This window comes from Thermobia domestica, chromosome 8, assembly GCF_964235325.1.
Source record: "Thermobia domestica chromosome 8, izTheDome1.hap1.1, whole genome shotgun sequence".
In the NCBI taxonomy this organism is placed as follows: Eukaryota; Metazoa; Arthropoda; class Insecta; order Zygentoma; family Lepismatidae; genus Thermobia; species Thermobia domestica.
Window position 1 is genome coordinate 262,354,748 of NC_137461.1, and position 21,304 is coordinate 262,376,051.

Here is a 21,304-nt window from a genome sequence, read left to right on the forward strand (position 1 = left end):
TCGGTTTTCTAAATAGCTGGAAATCGAATGCAGATAAGTGAGTCGTGATAACGGTATCTCATGTAAAATAATATTGTCTTGCGAGCTCTTGTTCCACTTTTCGATTATCTTTTATCTATTTGAAAATATCACATAATTACTGTAAAATTAGTGGTATTTTAATTTCGCCGTGATAGAACCTCCTAAGAAATGAAGGGACGCGTTCTTCCTTTAATGCCATTTCGCTGCATTACAAGCTTTAGTCTGGGCTTTGCTCGAGTGATACAAAACTATCGCCCCACATGCTGCAGCTCGCACATGCGCGGTTCTGCATGCGATCTAACTCGTTCACATGTTATATATTCTGACTAAGCTGGTATAAACACGATTCTGTTTATACGTTGTGGAATGTTAGTACCTAGTGACTTTCTCCCAACATGCCTTATTTGGAAAATAGCCACTCGCACAGTCCATCATTTCGTCTCCCAGTGTTAAGGAAAAGTTCTATACAATTTAAGTGCATAAAACTAGGGTGTACACTGGACTTAATAGTGAACAAACACTAAAACTACAGTTTCTATAGTTAACACATATCAAATTTCGAGAATATAAAACCTTCAATGTTTCATTTATTTTTAAAGCTGCAATTACGTTCTATTATTACGTGTCTTGGTTTTTTCCCACTATTTATAAATCACAATCCTACAGTGGCATTCATCCCCCCTATGGGGTTTTTATTTTAGAATTCATTCACAAAAAACTGAATTTAGATCAAGTGTAATATACCAAAATTATAAACCCGAAATCACTGTAATATGTATTCAGATTTTGTACTTCTAAATTTATGTAAATATTTTAAATCAGGGCTGTTTTCAGAATCTAATTCGGATTACTGAGACAAGCCTAAATGTATTTTATTCTACCAGACACACGCCAAACTCTCAAAAAATGTAATATATCAAGACACTAACATTATGATTCAAAGGAGCTGTTGTAGACGTTCGAAGGCGGAGTCTTGTTGATATTTCTATCACTACAGCGAATAGCGGTCTCTGAATTCTCTAAAGAAGATGAACGAATGAATGAGTGGACTGATATGCTGAATTCAGAGGGTACTTTTGTTTGAAATGTTGGAATATGTTCTTCCACGTGCCTTTCATATTTTCTTGTCTGAGAGTTTCGTGTGCCTGTTGTCTCAGAATCCGAATTAGATTAAGGAAACAATCCTGAATTAATCAATTCAGGCTGTTAGTGGTTTTGTATTCGTACCTGATTTAAAATGAAAATGAAATGAAATATTTCAGTTTAACGTCATATGATATGATTAACGCAACTACAGAATTGTAGTATATCAGATCGATCCATATGGAATATCCGTTTTTGTGTTGGTTGATTTTTTTTTTTAAATCATATATCTTGTATAGTTTAAAGTTTATACGTGATTTTACTGCTTAGTTTTGTATCCTTGCAGACACACAAGATCAATACTACATTCAGCAAAGAATGAGTTACTAACTATGCCGAGAAAAAGAGTTTCCCACGCTAAGCAAAACAGAAAAAGACAAATAATGTAGAAGAGAATGTTTTTTCACTACTAGTAGCGGTTTCGTACTGTGTTTGTATATTCAGCTGGCAGTGTCACGTGGCTGTAATGTTATTGTCATTTGTATCAGAGGCAATTATAACTATCCAGAGTCAGTGTAGTAATAAGTGTTTATAGCTGTTGTATTGATTACACAATAAATTTGCCAGCAAATTGAGTTTGTTTATGTCGTTCCGTTCAGCATTTCACTTCGGTTTCCACAAATGCTACTCAGTTACCGAGTTAATTCTTTCTGGTTACCATTGTCTTACATAGGCTAGAATACTGAAAAAATCCTACATTAAGTGTAGACACGGAAACTCCCAATATACAGCTTAATATGCTTTATGAATTCAAACTTGAACATACTGCAGCGTTAAGTAATTCGAAACATCAATGCTACTTTTGCTGCTACTAAATGCATAGCGAGACGCTGGTTTGAGAAATTCTGTTCAGGAGATATGGCCTTAACAAATGAACCACATGGAAGACCTGAGAGCGTTCTCTGTGATTTTAGCCTGAAGCCACGAGTTGAAAATACCCCTTTAACAACTGTTTGAGAACTTGCTGCCAAACTGGGAACATACATAGCCACAGACTCCAGTCATCTTGCAGCTCTTAGAAGACGAAAAGCTTGACTTCCTCGTAAGCTGACGAAAGGCACAAACTGAAAAATTTGGAGATTTACATTATCTTTGAATTTAAGAAGAAGAAAATGTTCCTCTTTGGCTCGTCTAATCACATGCAATAAAAGTTTAGAGACTTTACGATAATCATAGATGTTCCGCACAATGGTTGGATGCAGACCAGAAAGAAAAGCATACACTTAACCAAGCTTATATCATGAAAGATAATACTGACAGCTTGGTGTAATCAACTTGTTATCTATTACAGCTTCCAAGGAATGGGTGAAACCATTACTACACAGTATTAGAGCCAACAAATTAATATTGTACATCAAAAACTTGTTCTGAGAGCCAGTTTTGATAAACAGAAAAGGCGTAACTATGATCCATGATAATGCACGACAATATGTTTCGCGTGTGACTCTATAGAAATTCAGAGTTGAAGTTTGAGATTCTGCTTCGTTCACTATACTCACAAGGCTTGTCCCCTATCGTTACCATCTTCTTAAATGTTTAGATTTTTTTTTTTTTTTGGTGAAAAAATATTTTGTCAATTAGAAAGCTGTCAACATAGTCTTTAAAGCTTATTGTCTCTAAAGACTAAAGGTGTTCTTTGAAACGGGCACAAAAGAATCTCCAATCGACGGGAGAAATACATTAATACAGATAAAGCATGCTTTGATTAAATATTTTCAAAAATTGTGTGTTAATGACATAAATAAAATCGATGTGATAAAACTAACATTTCATATGGAACAACGTAATATACTGTCTACCCATTCGCCTGAGACCTCTAGTTGGCAGAGTGCCAAGGAGAGTCTATCTTAATGAAAGGAATGAACTGTAAAAGAAAAAGAAAAGCAGAGGAGGCGTTGATTATTCGGGTCGGCGGTAAAGGTATTGTTTGCAGTGTTACCAACCCGGTGCAGTAAATCTATACCTGATAATAATATGAGAATGAAATCAAAGTGTGCCTACAGCACTGAAAGCACGATAACCGATTATTATTGTCCGTAGGGTATGACTGGGAATCTGCGGTGCAAGATGAACAAAAGAAGGGAATCCAAAACTTGGAGGAGGGATGTGTGTACTGTAGAGAAGAACAATAACTGCTGTAGAGAAGAACAATAACTGAAGTTCTCCCGCGGGTTTGTTGCGCGATCAACCGAATGTCGAAGCCCCTAAAACACAATGCTAGACTGCATTTAAAATGCGCGCGCTCTGTTCACTGCGTGACATCATCACCTGACCAGAATGTATTGCTGACCTGGGACCAATTTACGTAGGCTGGCAACTATGTTTAAACTTGCAACCTTTTTCCTCTCGCTCCCAGAGGAAAAAACGAACACATGTTGTCCGTACATGCACATACCCATTTTTCGTAATGGACTCTTCTACTTTTGTCATGCGCAGAAGTGTCGAGGGATCTAATGTCCGAGGGTAAACAGTATCTAGATAGTACATAGGTAAGCTATGTACACTTTATGAATTTGATCATTCTCCGCACGTAAAAATGTGGAAACATTGCTACCTTTTTTTCTTTCTTTCTTTCTTTCTTTCTTTGTTTATTTTCCTTCTCTCTAAGTCTGATTTGGAGGTTTATATCTCACAATACTCATGCAATGAAACGGTACAAAGAGAATACTATCGACAGAAAGCTGGTGTGAATTTCATTCAGCCGGAAATTATGAGAACAAGATCTCACCTCACTCATACCCCTAACACAGCGCGCAACATTAGAAGAACAGTAACACATGCAATCTCCCAACGCAGAAGTTCAGCCATACGACATGATATGTCAAAAGACAGATTTCCAACATCACCCGGAAGAACTTCGCATTGGAAGCACATCAAAGTGTGCGAACACGGCATCATAGAGCGACGCATCTAGGAGAGATTCACAAACCAGAAAACTATATGAAACGTACCTCACGGAAGACATGTGGAAATGGGTGTATATCCTAAATAAGTAATGGCTTTACTTAAACAAGTTCAATAAGAGTTCGATCCATTTTGTAGCGTCGAAGAGACCAAAAGAGCGTTCTGATTTTGTGCTGCCGTGCAAGGATAAGTTTTCAAGGGATTTCTAGAGGTGGATAGACATTATTGTTGAGGAACAGTGCCATTCGTCAAAGAGCCTTCCGAAGTCAATGCAACTTACTTCCAGGAAAACCTCATGGACCCTTTCCCCCATCTGTACGGTGACGAGACACAATGTATGGATCCACTTGGAAAAAGCCTCAAGCCGTACTGCTCGATCATCCCAGGTATTCTACGCAAGAAAGGCAGACAATATGAGAATTTGAGTGATTCCATTTTCGACCATCCTTGGGAACTTCCCGGACGTTTCAACAATGGATTTAAAAAAACAGGCATTTGCTCGACGCCGTACCTTGCAAGACCTTCGGAAAGTTTCTAAAGTGGTATAGTGAGATATTCCCCTTTCCATTTTACGGGAGTTTGCTACAGTGGAAACTACACTGCGGGCGATTGTTTGGGTCCATGACCGTCATATCGAACACAATCGGTAGTATAGAAAAGGGATTTACTAGCCAGGTAAGTGACTCAGAGTCGACTACTTTTATCATAGTCAACCATCTGTAATATTAAATATTCTGATATGTACACTCATGTCCAAAATTACTGTCGCATGTCTATAAATACGTTGTTCTAGGAATATAATTTGATAACGAAGTCGCCCAGTATTTCTTATAATGTTAGTATGTGTATAATCGGTAAAGACATGTATGTGGCAAATTTCATGTCAAAAGAGCAGTAAATAAGAACAATGAAAGGAAAATAAAACTTTCTTGTCCATTTAGCAACATTTTGTTTTACTCATTCTAATTTTCGTATTTATAATTCTTTTCCTATGAAATTTACCTGAAATGTACATTTCCCGATTATACACATAGTATCAGTATTACAAGTACCCTGCAAAATCATTATCAAATTATATTCTTACAAGAAGATAGTTATAGATAAGCGACAATAATCTTGGACATGAGTGTACAATGATGTTCACCACAGGAAATCTTATCATCTGATAGCAAGAAATGGAGAAAGAAGATTGTTATTTATTATAAGGCAATTTCCTGAGTGGTTCATGGAAAATCAAACGCAGTAAATACACTACAAATATATATAATACCCAATTCTGAAATAATTATTATGCATCACTCCAACTGTATGCTGAAGCCTGTCTCACTTCGTTAATTATATTTTTACACATTACACGACCAATAAATATCAATTTACCTTGAGTTTCACTCTCCCTGTTATCTATTGTTTCAGTCACACTAATGGTGGTACCTGTTGTAGCTGTAACTTGCGCGTGCTCTGCTGGTAGAGGCACTTCTACCTGTGTGGATGTTGTAGTCAAGAGACTTTCCACAAAACGAGGCTGTTCCCACACATGTTTGAAGTTCTCGTGCTTATGCTCCAAATGACGTTTCATACTGTTACGTAACCGCACTGACAAACCACAAAACTGACACACGTACATTTGGTTGCCATGATATTGTTTGTAATGGGCTTTCAGTAAGCGTTCCTGCAAATAAACAACCATAAAATGAATAAAATAAATGTATCTGCGATTCATTTCAAAAGGGCTACAGAATTAAAATTAAAACTTTGTTACATACTGCTACTTACCAATAAATCCTCCCGTGGCTACACAATCATACATAAACACGAAAAAGACACGTTTATAGGCCTTCTGTGTTTAAAGAACATAAATGCTTTAAGTTTTGATTTATTTAAGATTTAATCAGAGGTATAAAAACTCACATGGTTACTTAGTGGTTGCAAGCAGAGGGTGCACAAACATCGGAGAGGGTGAATCTTGTACGGTTTCTTACGTCTCAAGTTAATAATTGATATCTATGTAGGCAACCATGCGTGATTAGTTTAGTCGAGTCTTCAGCATTGAAGCTATTTCATACGGGATATATTAATTAAAGTAGCGTCCGAACCACACTCAAATTTTTGAAATCTTGAAATATTTTTACGTCGCATGGTTATGTCGGCTGAGGAACGAAATGGTGGAATGAAGAGTTGGAGGAAACGGGAGAACCCCGAGAAAACTCACGCATACAGTGTTTATCCACCACAAAATTCACTTGGCGCGAGCTGGGATCGAACCAAGGACCCCATGCACCAAGGGTGAATGCTCTACTCTTGAGCTATCGCGGCCCCCCACCACACTCAAGTTTTTATTCGAGAGAAGTATCCACCACTGAGAATCAAATTTGGGACCACAAATATTCATGGAAAGAATGAGCATTAACCACTTAACCATGAAGACACACAGACAACCATTGGTAAGTTACTTTATAAAATTGTGAACCAAAAGATATGTGAGCCCTAGAGAAAATTTTCATTTTTAAACTTTATTTAGGAGATGAATATACGAAGCAGAAAAATAAATAAATAACCAAATAGGAAGAAACATTACTCACTATACGTTTGTTGAATATTCAAAACTATGTTTCAAGTTTACTTGTAACTAATCTCCAGACATACTAAAAAAATACATAGGATTGTAAGAACCAATACAGGTTAAAAGACAGTGCTAATTGTAATAACTCTTTGAAATATAGTATAATAGTTACACATAAGGCATGTCCGATAAATACAGCTTTCTGTCACATTGCTTGGGATCAGAGTTGCCACAACTAATCATTGGTCATTATACATACAAGATGTAAGAGACGTACCAATGATCAGTTACTAACAATACTGATTCCATGCAATATGGAAGAAAAACAATAACTACAAAGTTATGCGTAATTATCGCATTATATTTCAAGAAGTTGTTACACATGGAACTACGTGTGTGTTTTCTATCAGTAAATACTGTTATCATCTTAATTACTTTCTTTAACATATCAAATAATGATTACGCTAGAATTCGAAACGTAGTACTGAAGATTTCGAAGAAAAAAATAAATGCTGTTTCTTATTATTTGGAGAATCGACACAGATATCCGTATGTAATATCCGTGATTAGGGTATCTTAAATGTGTAAAGAACTTACAAAATCCACTTATTCTTATCTTATTATATGGCAAATGAAGGAAATAGCAATTTTTCTCACAGCATATTCTTCGAAATTCATTTATAGTCGGAGTGAAAAATGAAGAACTGCACTCGAATATTCAGTTTACCGTCTTGTACATAAATCACTAAGGTAATGTTATACCGGTTCTCGATCAGCCACATACATCATTCCTGTGATCGAACTCTTACAATCAGGTCACATACCATAACTCTTGCTGCAGCTGATCAATAGATTCACAGTAATGAGACACTGGATTGTCCAAGCATATAAGGAGTTGTGATACAATCCATCATGTACGCATTCTGAATTCCAACCTCAAGAATATATATGTATCTTATATATAAAAGAGAACGCACAAATCCTTTGTTCCCTCATCACGCTAATACGGCTGAACCAATTTCTTTCATTTTTGGGGGGTTATTAGGATTTGGACCCTAGATGGTTTTTATCATATCACTTTAATTTTTAATTACCAGTGTCTTGAGATAATTGACCATTCAAGTGTTCATAACGTACAAATCCTTTGTTAGTTCATCATAGGTAAAAATAAACGTATTTATATGCAACCCGCATGACCGTGTCACTCGGCGGGTTAACATAAATGACAGGCGATATAATGTTAACATTTACTGCAATCTACTATGGTTTTTATCATATCACTTGAAAGCGAAAAAGTAAAAATTATCTAAGTAACACAACGTTTATTGCGTTCCGGGGTGACCGCAGCGAAGCGGAGCGGGTTAACATAAATGACAGGCGATATAATGTTAACATTTACTGCAATCTTCTATGGTTTTTATCATATCACTTGAAAGCGAAAAAGTAAAAATTATCTAAGTAACAAAGTTTATTGCGTTCCGGGGTGACCGCAGCGAAGCGGGGTGAACGCTGCTAGTGGTTGATAAAGAAGCAAAAACGTAGCGCTGTGCTAGCGAACTAGAACGGTAAACCGGAGACCAGGTTCTCAACTCTCAGTCCAGCCCACGTTATTTACTTTGAATATTTATTTATTTTCGTTTCTTTCTTAATTTATTGCAAATAATTTAAGACACTCATATCCTGTCTTCTCCATTAGTAAATCCAATAAGCCAGGTTTGTGTTTTACATTAACTAACGGCAAATAAAGACAGGATTTTTTTTTTCTTTTACTTATGGCAGAACAGTTGTCTTCCATACATCATCATAGTCTTCAAAACTGTAGGAACAGATCAACCTCAACAAGGATGGAAATATGTAATAAGTCAAGGTAGCTGGTTAAAGCATCCAACGTTGATCCACAACCCAATCGAATTTTTTACGCCCTTTCAGTTTCACTAAATCCCTATCTCTGGAGGTTCTGTTATAAGAGGGGGAGTGGAGAAAATTCTCCTACATTTCTCAATGAATAATTAAAACCTAGCAATCGTAATACTCTTTTTTGTCTTTTTTTTTCTGCTAAACAGAGTTAAGAGCATTATTATTATTTACCATAGTTGTTTTAACAATTAGAATCTTTTTTTGCACTATGTGAAACATTCAAAATTTTCAAATGCAACGACGAATTCTGTAGATTGTAAATTTAATATTCTATATTTCTATTTAAATGAATGTTTGAAATGGATCTTTGGAATGGGTTGGTTGGTTGGATTGGAGTTTTGCACTCAGATTATATAAGACGTAGACCTACAGATTAACGTCGAATCCGACTCACTTGATCGGGTCTCCCACATCAAAGACGCCTACGATAATTATACAGCCAAGAAAAGGCTCCATCTTCAGAACTGTCACAAACATAAACAAATACTCTGAGATCGTTTCGAACAGTACAAAAAAGCATAGATAAAAGTAATTTGGAAAAAGAATAGCCATTCTATCATACATAATTAATTGAAACCCACATTTTTTTTCTCTTCACATTACACGATTTGGTAACAGAAAGAAAAAGGAACGGAAAACTTCCGAGTTTCGAAAACGTATGACGTATTCAACACAACTTATTCCATATATAGGCAAGAGATCAACTTCTTTTGTACTTCCCTTTAGTTAACTCAAGATACAAACTCATCCTAATTCCTCTAATGCAAATGACGAAACATAAACCACTAAAATTTTTTATTAAAAAGATAAGCTACTTGAAGTTACACTCGAGATTCTTAAAATTAAAACCAATAAAACAGCTAATTTAGCGATAAAAGCTAATAGTAAAACTAAAATTAAAAATGAAGCAGGAAATAATTTTAGTTTACTTACCAGAAAATAGTAAAAAAAAGAAACTGACAGAGCAGAATGGTCAATAAGATTATAGGACGGATAAGAGAAATGTATACATATATTATTACATAAAATTGATAAAAAAGGGTTAAAAATTGAAAAGTATTACACATAAATATATGAAGAAATTAATAGGAATAATAAAAATGAGATAGAAAAAATGAAATGAAATCTTTCGGTTTTACGACCGACGGCTAAAGGGGACGGTGATTATGAGAAATGAATGCAATGATGGAATGAATAAAGGGGGAGGAAACGGGAGAACCCTGAAAATACCCACGCACACGCTGTTTGTCCAAAACAAACTCCACTTGGCGCGAGTTGGAATCGAACCAGGGACCCCACGCACCAGAGATGAACGGTCTACCACTGAGCCACCGCGGCCCCCAAATGAGACAGAATACGGAACGAAAGTAAAGATGGTACAGAACATAATACATGCATATGGTATAATATATATAAGTTTAAAAGAAAATTCAATTGGAAAGAAGGTTCCATTTTTTTAAAAAAAGAAATTATATTAACAATACGATTTCTTAAGTTTACCTTTACAAAGTTCTTCCCACATAATCCACATTCATGAATGCGTCCCTGTGTATGCTCTAACAGATGGATATTTAGGTATTCTTTGGATGTAAAATTCTTCCCACAATAAAGGCAGGTCAAATGCTTTTTAGCTGCTGGTTCATGCACTAGAGAATGCTTCATCAGGTTGCCTTTCTGAAAAAATTCCTGTTAAAAGGAAGTGATCATTAATACAAAGGATTTCTGACACACCTCTAATCATGTTACACAATGAATAATTATGTTTCTCTGACATTGTAACAAGTCTTAACAAAAAACAGTAATGATTTGCGGAGAGTACTAAGAATTTTTTTTTATTATCCTCCTCAAAAGCAATAAGAATTCAGACACAAACTACTGGTGCTGTGAAGATATGACTGCGTTTATGTATCAACCTCAACGACACAGCTTTCCCTAATAAAAAAAAAATCTTTGTATACACCGTATACAGAGCATTTCAGATTGATCCCTTTAATATATATAAACGTTATTACTAAGTAACGATTTCTGTCTTTCATTTACTTTTTCTAGAAATGAAGGATACTATTTTCTGACCTGAAAAAATCTCGCTTAAACACTCAGACACGTGAAAGTGGTATCAATGGAAAGGGGAACTCAAAATGTTTTGTTTTACATTCGGTTCATCTGTGCTAATGTGAGCTCTGTCTGTCGTGCGACACACATTTAGCCCTACACCATTTCTTGACATACAAGCTCACCGCTGCTTCATTACTAGTGGATGACCGGTTTTGCTTGCAAGAAACATCCATTTAATTTAAATTCAGAATACCACTTACCGATGCTGTCCGCTGGTGTACTTTCACCTAACTTCCTTCTAATATTGCGTTGAGGGTGATAACAAGACTGGCAGACGTGAAAATCTAACACACCAAAATCCGCCCTTCCTGTCTTTATCAGGAGCCATCTTCTCTTCTATCGTCCTAGCGGCAACGCGACACCTTTACCAGCTAATGAACATTTTTGTTTGTGTTTCCATTGATACCACTTTTCACGTTGTCAAGCGAGATTTTAGTTCAGGTTTGCAATCGCGAAGATAATTTGTAATAACACTGCGTATAATAGACGTTCGTGGCATGGGTAAACCCTGACGAACTTAGTATGCATACAAAATATGGGTGTACCAGTTTTTAGTACCGAATTTTTGCGAATAATAATAACAATGATTAAATAAATAAATAACTCTAGCTGCTATTCAGAACAAAGATACATAGAACCAACCTGTTTTTAAATGTTAATCTGAGATAAATGAAAATAAATGGTGAGAAAGTTGATTAGCTATGTTGTAAATATAATGTGTACTTTATTTATATATATATGAAGGATAGTCATTGTCAAAAGTGAACACACTACTGATTTTTTAGAATTTTCCAAATAAGAAGACATTGTGTCTACAGAAAACTGAGTTTATAGGTCTTGTTTTGTAAAATAAACAACGTTACAAACAACAAAAATCTATTTTTCGTACATGGCATCTTAATTGTGTGATAGCGTGACAGATATAATTAAGGGGAAAAAAGGGAATTATATTACAAGTTTCTCAACTGAGTATGAAGTTCTGTCATTTCCTCATCTATAGACGTAATCTCTTTCTTCTTTAGCGAAACTGCTTTACGCATAGCATTTGACTTTGCCAATAAAGTAAAGCAAGACTTCTGCTCTGCTTCATGTGCAAGCTGGTTTGCTCCAGTCTCCAAAGCTTCACTTGTTTCCATCGATTTCCTTTTCTTTCTCTGCAGCTACTATTGTACATTTTCACTTATCTCTTTCTTTTCTTTTCTTCTTTTTTTAATGACCTTACCATAAATAGCATTCATATGAAATTTTACTGAAGAGTAAGTACAGCTGCGAAAATAGACTGATTATAGAGGATTCATACTGGTACAAAGCACAGTTTCTGGAGGATACTGCAAGTGAAGACAGCATCCAAGAATGGGTTGACAGACTAGAGGATGAAAGAAGAGAGAAGTTCTCCCAGCCAACCACCTTGTTGAGAGAAAGAAAGCCCACCAACCACCCACACATGCAGGATCATGACAAATTATTATTCAGCACAAAAACAGGAATAGCAAACAAAAATAGCACTCAATTAAAATCTTCACTATAATTATGAAATATAGGCATTCAATATTTCTGTAAATTTCAAGGACAGACATGCATTTTCAAGGACATTTTCAGGACAAAATCAATTCAAGGACATTCCCAGGTTTTTCAGGATTTCCAGGACGAGTGGGAACCCTGAGATAAATAACAAACAGAACAACGATTATGATGATGATTTGATCTTACATTTTAACACCTATTATGACGTCATCAAGACAACTTGGTATTCGAAATTAATCGTTGGATAAAATTGATATCCTAGGCTCCCTGTGGCAAGTTTTAAACAAGTATCACTCTATATTTCTCCCAAATCCGCTGGACACACAGCAAGAACTTGGTATATGGGGAATTTTGTATCAACAGAATACGAATATTTGATTCACATGACGCAACAATTTTGAATTCTACCCACAAAGCATGGAGAAATCAGATGTCTAATAGAACTCGAGACAATGGTTTCCCGAGTCAGAAACCAAAGCTATTTCACATTGTTTCCCTTAGTTCTATATATCGGGAGAAAAAGGTTACTTTAGCTGGTATTAGATTTTAAAAAGTAACAATCATAAAAAGTAACACTCTCTTGGCTAAAGAGGATTTCAAAAACTGCACCAGTGAAATTCTGTAAGGAAACGAATAAATTAATGTGGAAGAATATAAGTATAGATAAGGAGCAACTTATCTTCAGACCACATTAGCACATATTAGTAGAGTAATATGTGGTGCTAATTTGGCAGGCACATGTATCAAAATCATAGGTTCGAGTTCTGCTTAGGACATAGACATTTTTCATCATTTTACTAGTCGTTTTATCATTTTTTTAATATTCTAATGTCTCACTCAGTCAATAGGCCCCTATCGTGAGACATAAAGAAGTTTTTGAGTGCAAATGAAATAAAAAACAATCTAGTTTTACGTCACACACGTATGCCCTCTAGGCAACGAAAGTGAATTATGAAACTTACGGATTTGATATCCACAAAATTGCGTGGCCGGGGTTCGAATCACGGATCCTTTATAATCGAGGTTAGCGCTTTACCACCGAGACAAGGTGGTCCACAAAATATTAGGTCGATACAGGAAATGACATATCAAAATAAAGATATTACCTTCCCACATTCTTCACATTTGTATCTCCTCTGCCCATTATGAAGCAACATATGTACATCCAACGATTTCTTCGTCTTCACTTTCTTCCCGCAAATAATGCAAGGAATCTATAATGGAGAAGAACATCGTATAAACGACAAACGTAATTTAAAATAGATTACAGAATCATTTTTTTTTTTTTTTTTTTTTTTTTTTAATTCCCAACTACCACACAGCTTTTACTGACAGAATTTTACGGAAATACTGGAATTTAGAAGTTTTACTATGTAACCAAGCATTATTAAAAAAACTCACTTGGTTTAAATATATCGTGTTCAGCAGAAACTCTATCACATATATTCGAAATAAATATACGATTAAAAAACATTTTCATATATATATATATATATACTTTCTTTGGCATGTAATAAAACTACAATCAATTAAAGAAAGAAACTAACAAACAAACAAAACCTTCCATACTGCCTGACAGTGCTTACTTCTTTAACAACGTAAATTTCATTTTTACTAGCATCTTTCCTTGCAATTGAAAAGTAACCACTTATTGTTTTAACGCAATTATTTTGCATATAATCAGGTAGCCACCGGTCCCAAAACGCTATTCACTTATTTTCGACGATTTTTTAAAACATTGAATTGGATTCGCACCAAGTAAAATTGATCCTCAACTGTTAAACCTCCCAAAAACTGTCATAAATACAAGAAAGTCTCCGAAAAGTTTTATACCTTGCTCGACATATATATCACAAATTAAATTTGATCCATTTTCTGGTGATTTGGTTGCAGGTTTCTTTTCCTTCGAAGTCGTCTTCTTCCCATTATATTTAGCATGTATTTCTACCCATTATATTTACATCTGTACTTTTACCAGAATTTTATTAATATTGTTTTTCAGCACGGAGGCTAGATTGGAAACAGGACTAAAATCGAATTTTAACTATAGATTAAACAAAGTCTGAGCTTATTGTTGCCTATCGCAAATCTCTTGGAAAAAAACACACTTACTTGTGGTTCTTGGTGAACAGATTTATGCTCTTGAAGAACATCCTTTCGATGAAATCTCTTATGACAGACGTCACATTCGAACCTTCTTTCACCTGTGAAAATAAAAATTCAACTGCATATTAAAACTGCAGTTATTATTTCAAAAATACTACTGCCCTATAATATTTGATTTTTTAATATATAAGAAAGCCCATACCTTGTTGTCTATCCAGACTGCCCTGTTTTAACATAGGAATAATACTTCCAATGTTAAGAATAGTACCGCCACTGGTGGAAACGCATTTTATAGCCCAGCATGAATTTGCGTACCTGGTCTTCAGTTGATAACAGGTAGTAGTGATGTCATATGGCGTCCCTCGGACATCTTGAATATGTTATACAGGGTGTTTCAGAACATCTGGAGCAGGATTGGAATTAGAAATGTAAAATACCACTGCCTTCTATTCGCCTCGTCAACTGTACTATTTCCTAACACCACCGATAACGTTCTCGGTGATAAGGAGAAGTCAAGGATAATTGTACGAGACGAAGCAGAAAATAGACCTGTTTCTAACAATCGCCTAAGTTTTTTTTTTCTTTCTTTTAATTTAACGTCCTACAACTATCCAGCAAGGCTACGGATGATGAAAGTGGAAAGAAACGGGAGAACCCCCAAAAAACATATGCACATGGTGTTTATCCGCCCACAAAGCACACGGTGGGAGCTGGAGTCGAACCACGGATCCCACGCACCAAAAAAGGGCCTACGTGTTCGTACACTCACATAGGTTGGCCACAGTAATTCTGACTGCACTGTCGATCGCCTTCCCTTCAGTACGTGTGGTCTGAAATATCCTGTTCAAACGCTACCCAGTGCGTTGCAGGGTTACATTTGCAGTGGGAACTTTTGTCTTCATGCGTACATCACTGATGGACTAATGATATGTCACGCACGACTAATGCTACAGCCACGGTCAAAATCATTTAACTGCATAATAGGCGTTCGCTTGCATCGTTCTGGTATTGCAAACATAGATTGTGATGTACATGAAATTCACAAACACATTTATTTCTTGTGTTATTCAATGATCTTCGAACTACTAGCAACATGCCTTCTACGGATACTACGATCAACCTACCCTCTAAGTAGTCGAAGTGCTAAAACTTTCAAAACGGAAGCAATATGTCCCCTACAAATACACGATCTATGGTGCGAATTTTGTTCGAATGCGTTTCCACTAATGTGTGAACGTAAACAAAGGAATAGTTCCCTCGAATTGTTGCATGTAATTTTCCATATTTTTAACAACTTTGCACCTATTTTGATGGCAAACTGTGGGTGGAGTTACATGACTTGAGCTAACATGATAGGTAGCTGTTGTCTATCTATTCTGCAACTTCTAGCAATCCTGTCTTCACACCTGTCACAAAAAAATCTGTCAACAAATTATCAACGCATTCTGTTTTGAGAGCTCCTTAGCCACACTGATACACACGAAGTTTTGAAAAGCTTGTAGCATCTACTGAAAGTAACTTATATTATTGTCAATTCTCATACCTGAAACAATAATTTTCACGACAATTGTGTACAATGAAATACAAAGATAAATTTAGTTGTTTTCCCCATTTACCTTAGAAGTATGTATACAAGTTTCAAATGTATATAACATATAATTGAAAGGAAATATCTGATTAATGTATATGAACAAGATATTGTTGTGAATGGAGATCAATTTTTACATACCATGCAGCTGCATATGGGACTTAAGGCTATACGAAGTTTTATATCTCGCTCCACATATATCACAAATTAAATTTGATCCATTTTCTGGTGATTTGGTTGCAGGTTTCTTTTCCTTCGAACTCGTCTTCTTCCCATTATATTTAGCATGTACACACTCATGCGTGTCAAGGGCCTCCTATTAGAAAATATGTGTTAAGACTGATTATTAGCGATGAGTTATTATATCATAGAATTGAATACTATGAAATCTTTCATGTCACTATACACTTAATGCTCAATGGAATCTAAGGAAAGGAATTGAAAGGAATTCACATGATTGCTTACAACATATACAATACACATGTAACATATATACAACATTGAGACATAATAAAGTTTTTATGCCTCCAACAATTCAATGACATTTGCTGAGAGGAAGGAAGAAAACGAAAGACAGAAAGAAAAGAGAGAGAATATCCTGTCGTGAGCTAATATTAGCTATTTCTAATATCAGAATATTATTTATTTTTAATAAAACTTAGCTTATTAAAGAAGCGAGAAAGACATTGCGACTAGTTTGACGCGGACAATGTAAGCATTCTACACTAAAGAGATTACTAATAATCGAAATATACATGAACAGCGTTAACGCAAAGACTTTTGTAATGTGAAAATGTAACGTAAAAAAGTATGTAGTCCTATTCCTCTTTTCTCTTATATTTCTCTTATTTCTCTTATCCATTTTTATCCTTGTTACTACTGAAGACGGATTATTCCGATATGTCTGGAGAATATGTAGTTTTCCCACGGGAGGATATATTGGGAAGTAACCAATTTTTGTTAATTTGAATCATCCTCTCATGTACCTACAAAATTTTATTATTATTTTTTATTTTGTAGCAAAAACATAAGATTAATGGTGATTGTTGACGCGCATAAATAGAGGGATCTGATTTTCTCAAATGCAGAGTGGCAGATTAAGTACATTTTAAAAGTAACATGAAATTTTTGATCAAACATTTTGTGATCTTCAAAAATTCTCCATCCAAATTCATACTCTTCCTTACACTTAGAAAGAAATGAAAACATACAACATGGTACGCTTGTTAATAACTGATAAGTAGACAACTTCTTACAATCATGTTCAGGTTTTGCCAATTAACAAATTAAGAAAAATTTAACTATTGTTACGTAATAAACCTATTTCAATTTTACTTTTTTTTTCCTATAAAAATTTATGAAATTTCGATTACCTAATTTTCATTTTCATACGCCCGCCTCACATTTCTTTATTGTAACCACATTTTGGATACAAACTGCAAAGGCCATCGATATAAACGCCACAAAAGTGTACAAATGAATTTTTGTGTTTACGTCCTTATGCAACAGTAAGGTTATGAAGAACAGAATCTACTATTAACGTGGGCTGCTAACCACGACCAGGGGTGCACCCACGGGGGAATCACCGGAACCGAACCCTCCCATAACTAACTCACTCTATGGCCCATGGAACTCGGAGGTTCAGTTCCGCGTTCACAAAAGCTCTCCACTAACTTCTATCCTTAGCCAACTGGATCCAATCTCCACTTTGTACTCCTATTTCCGTGAGATCCATCTTTATATTGTCCTCCCATCTGCGCCTAGGTCTTCTTAATGGTCGTTTTCCGGTTGGTCTTCCGGACCCCCCCCCTCCCAATAAACTTTCTAACTCAACATACATTTGTACTTTCTCGACAAAACTACACTTGTTTAACAGGGAAATGACAGATGTAGATGAAAATTTGATCTTACACTTCTCTTATAAAAAAAAAATAATCTAGTTCTATCATTTGTTTCTGGAAATATAGTATTTTGTAACTACTTATCGTTTTTTCGGGTACAGAATAACATAAACAAAGTGGCTTGTAATAATAGACCCTCCCTCCTAAAGCTTGGACCCCCCCGAACAAAAATTTCTGTGTGCGCGCCTAAGCAAGATCAACCCTCACAATATAGGTCCTTCCCCACTACAGGCGAAAATGTGTACACCTCTACATATGGAAAGGGAAAAGGGGAGAGCATGTCCCTCTGCTGGCTGATTCATTCAAATTCCGTATTTCTATCGCACAACAGTCCAGAATCACGGACTCTCTTAGCTGTTTCTCTGAGATTCCAAACTAAGACCCTCAACACTTACCTCCGTGAAGTAACTCCTTCCACACTCAAAACAATGATATTTAATTTCAATATGCGTAAGTTCGTGTTGATGTAAAGTAATTCCGGAAGTAAACTGTTTCGCACAAACTTGGCACTCCACAACAACCTCTTCATTGCAAACATGAATACCTGGAAGAGAAATCGGATAGTTATATACACAAAATCACTGGGGTTATGCTTTTTTTTTTTTCTACCTAGGTAGTTAGTTCATCAAGTAATCGGCTCGAAAACCTTCGCCCCAATAAGTTTATCCAGAATTTCTTTGGTTAAGGGGCCGCGGTGGCTCAGTGGTAGAGCGTTCACATCTGGTGCTTGGGGTCCCGGGTTCGATCCCAGCCTCCGCCAAGTGAACCTTGTGGTGGACAAACACCGTGTGCGTGGGTTTTCTCGGGGTTCTCCCGTTTCCTCCCACTTTCTTCATTCTACCATTTCATTCACTACTCATCATCGTCTCCTTTAGCCTAACCGGCATAAGCATGGGACGTAAAACTCAACGGTTTCATTTCATTTTCAATTTCTTTAGTTACACCAGCAGAAATTGCTGATGAAGTTTATTTCTCAATTCTTTATGTTCAACTTACTGGAGTGATACTCATATACTCGAAATTAAGTCTACAAATGCGATAAAGACTATTTTAAAGACCATCTTCAGAACAGAAGATAAAATAAGTGGAAAGCAAGCATAATAAAAAAAAGGAAAAAAAGTACCTAACAGGTTTTCACAAAGATATGGGGGAACAAGTAAAACAATTTATTGCGTATTGCGCCCGGAATAATATGTATGTTCGAAAGTAACTACCAGCATTTCACGAACTTTTCTTCTGGATAAAAGGCCAAATTTATAGTTCCGAATTATTGGAACCTGCAACTCACATAACTATTGAGTATGGTAAATTACTCTAATCTATCTGTATCATTAAAGGTTCGAGTTCTGAAGTTTCAAAAAACGCACTGTTTTGACTTCGAACTGTTTATCTGAAGGAAAAAAGAAAGAAAGAAAGAAAAAAAAAAAACATTTAGCTTATATTTCACCCACTCTTTTATACATACATAAGAGTTCCTTATCGATCCATATACCACGATTAGAGATAAATATAAAATTTTATTATTCCCACGGATATTGGAAAAGCTTAGCACTGCTTAAATATCTTTTTTTTTCTTTTAAATAAAATACCGCTAAACAGAAAAATAATAATATAATAAAATAATAATACGAAATGTTATAAACTAAAATATGAATAAGAAAGCATGATTTTCAAAAAAATTCTCACTGCTGCGTAACATGTGTGTACTATTTTAGTATGTATGCACACGATTAATGACGTATTGCTGAATGATACCCAATAATAAGTGCTTTCACAATACTGGCTACAGATCAAATTATTTTGAATGCCTACTACCGATGATGCTCGATTTGATGACAAAAATCCGGACAACTGCCCTGCAATGCTGGTTCTAATATTGAAAATTTTTCAGCAGCGCCTGAAGGATAGTGTTTTGCTGTAGCTTCTCGCGAATTTCGCAACAGCTGCGAAGGTCGATGAACAGCAAACCCACTTTTGTTCTCCAGTTACACTACTTTACACTGCAACGAAGTCTACATGAACTGTTTCGCCTTCATGAAATAAATATTAAATATTTCAGTTTAACGTCTCACGTGTATTCCTTTAGGCTGAGAGAGATTATGATTAAAACAAGTGAATGATGGAAGAATTGGTGGAATGAGAAAAAGGGAGAAAACGGCAGTACCTCGAGAAAAACCAGACACGATGTCGTCCACTACAAATTTACTTGTCCGGGGATCGAACCAGGGGCCCATGCACCAAAGTAAGTGCTCTTCCACTGAGCCACCGTTCCCCCATTGGCCGCTTCAGATCGTTTGTCCTATTATACTTAAGTTATAAAGTATGTATCTTCCGGTAGTTGGTGCTTCGCATAGTTATGACTATGCCTATGTCTAAGTGGTCAAAATCGACTATTCTTATCTCGAATGTCCTGGAATTTTAAGTATTAAAGTTATACAGCGAAATTAATATTTAATTTGTACAACAAATATGTACAAAATTTCTGTAAAAATCAACCAATATCTTTAAAACTAACATATATCAAACTATACTGTCTCTTCAAATGTTAATTTTAGTTTGATATATACACTCTGTAAAGAAAAAATAGCGACACTTGCTCGGATATGGTTTTCGCAACATACTTTAATCAATATGATCTTTTACATGAATTCCTGATAATATTACAATGCATATTCTTAACGAGCAGTTCATTCTTAATACTTGCGCCATAGTTTCAGGTTTTTGATATGAATTTATATGCGTATATAAGTAGCTGTGTGTGTTTTGGGCAAAATCGTTTATAGGAAGAGTTATACATAAAACTGAAAAAGATCAACAACAATAGCAGAAAACAAGAAATGGAATTTCTTGAGGGTAAGACATATTATGTGCAAACATCGGGAAGTACCATACACCAAACTAGTATTTTGTATGTGCACCATGGGCTTTCTGCAGTGCAGCGAATCATCGGAGCCCTTTGGTAACAAGGCTATTGCAAAACGCAACCTCGATTTCACGGAATAACACCCGGATTATCTGTTCCTTGAAATCCATTCTGTTTGAGATAGTTGTCTATTTAATCTTCTACTCATATTGATCCACAAATTTTCAACTGGATTCATGCCAGGTGAGTTTGTAGGCCATATGAGTTTCTAAATAGTCATATTCTTGAACCACGTATTAAGGATTTTCGCTCGGTGACATGAAGCATTATCGTCCTGGAAAAGGAAGTAGTCCAAATTTTCTTCAGTAAAGTCGTCTTTAGCTGTTGTAAGAACTTTACGTACCAGAATTTGAAGATATTTTCGTGCATCAAAAGATCCTTCACATATATCCGTTGTTCTGACGTCTTTAACGATGAACCAAGCCCATACCATCACTCAGTAACTGAGTATTTGCATCTCTTAAACAAAATCCTTGTCAAGTTCCTTGCTTGTTCGTATCCACAACTTCACACCACCATCGTTTCCCTCTATTCTAAACTTCTTTTCAACGAAGAAAACGACGTGCTTCCAGTTCTCATAAGTCCAAGTTGCATATCAACTC

The 21,304-nt window shown here is 35.8% G+C and overlaps 1 protein-coding gene across 12 annotated transcripts in view; it reads right to left on the bottom strand.

Annotated features, from left to right (window-relative positions):
• LOC145693591 (uncharacterized) overlaps positions 1-21,304 on the bottom strand; it is a 506,014-nt gene that overhangs the window by 20,896 nt on the left and 463,814 nt on the right. For all 12 annotated transcript variants that reach the window (XM_081769709.1, XM_081769703.1, XM_081769706.1 and 9 more), the window contains 6 exons: positions 18,175-18,323; positions 16,020-16,194; positions 14,297-14,388; positions 13,291-13,398; positions 10,046-10,231; positions 5,446-5,737 (listed from right to left, as the gene is read on the bottom strand). In XM_081769709.1, coding sequence (XP_081625835.1) covers positions 5,446-5,737; positions 10,046-10,231; positions 13,291-13,398; positions 14,297-14,388; positions 16,020-16,194; positions 18,175-18,323 — 1,002 coding nt within the window. The remainder of the gene's footprint in view (positions 1-5,445; positions 5,738-10,045; positions 10,232-13,290; positions 13,399-14,296; positions 14,389-16,019; positions 16,195-18,174; positions 18,324-21,304) is intronic.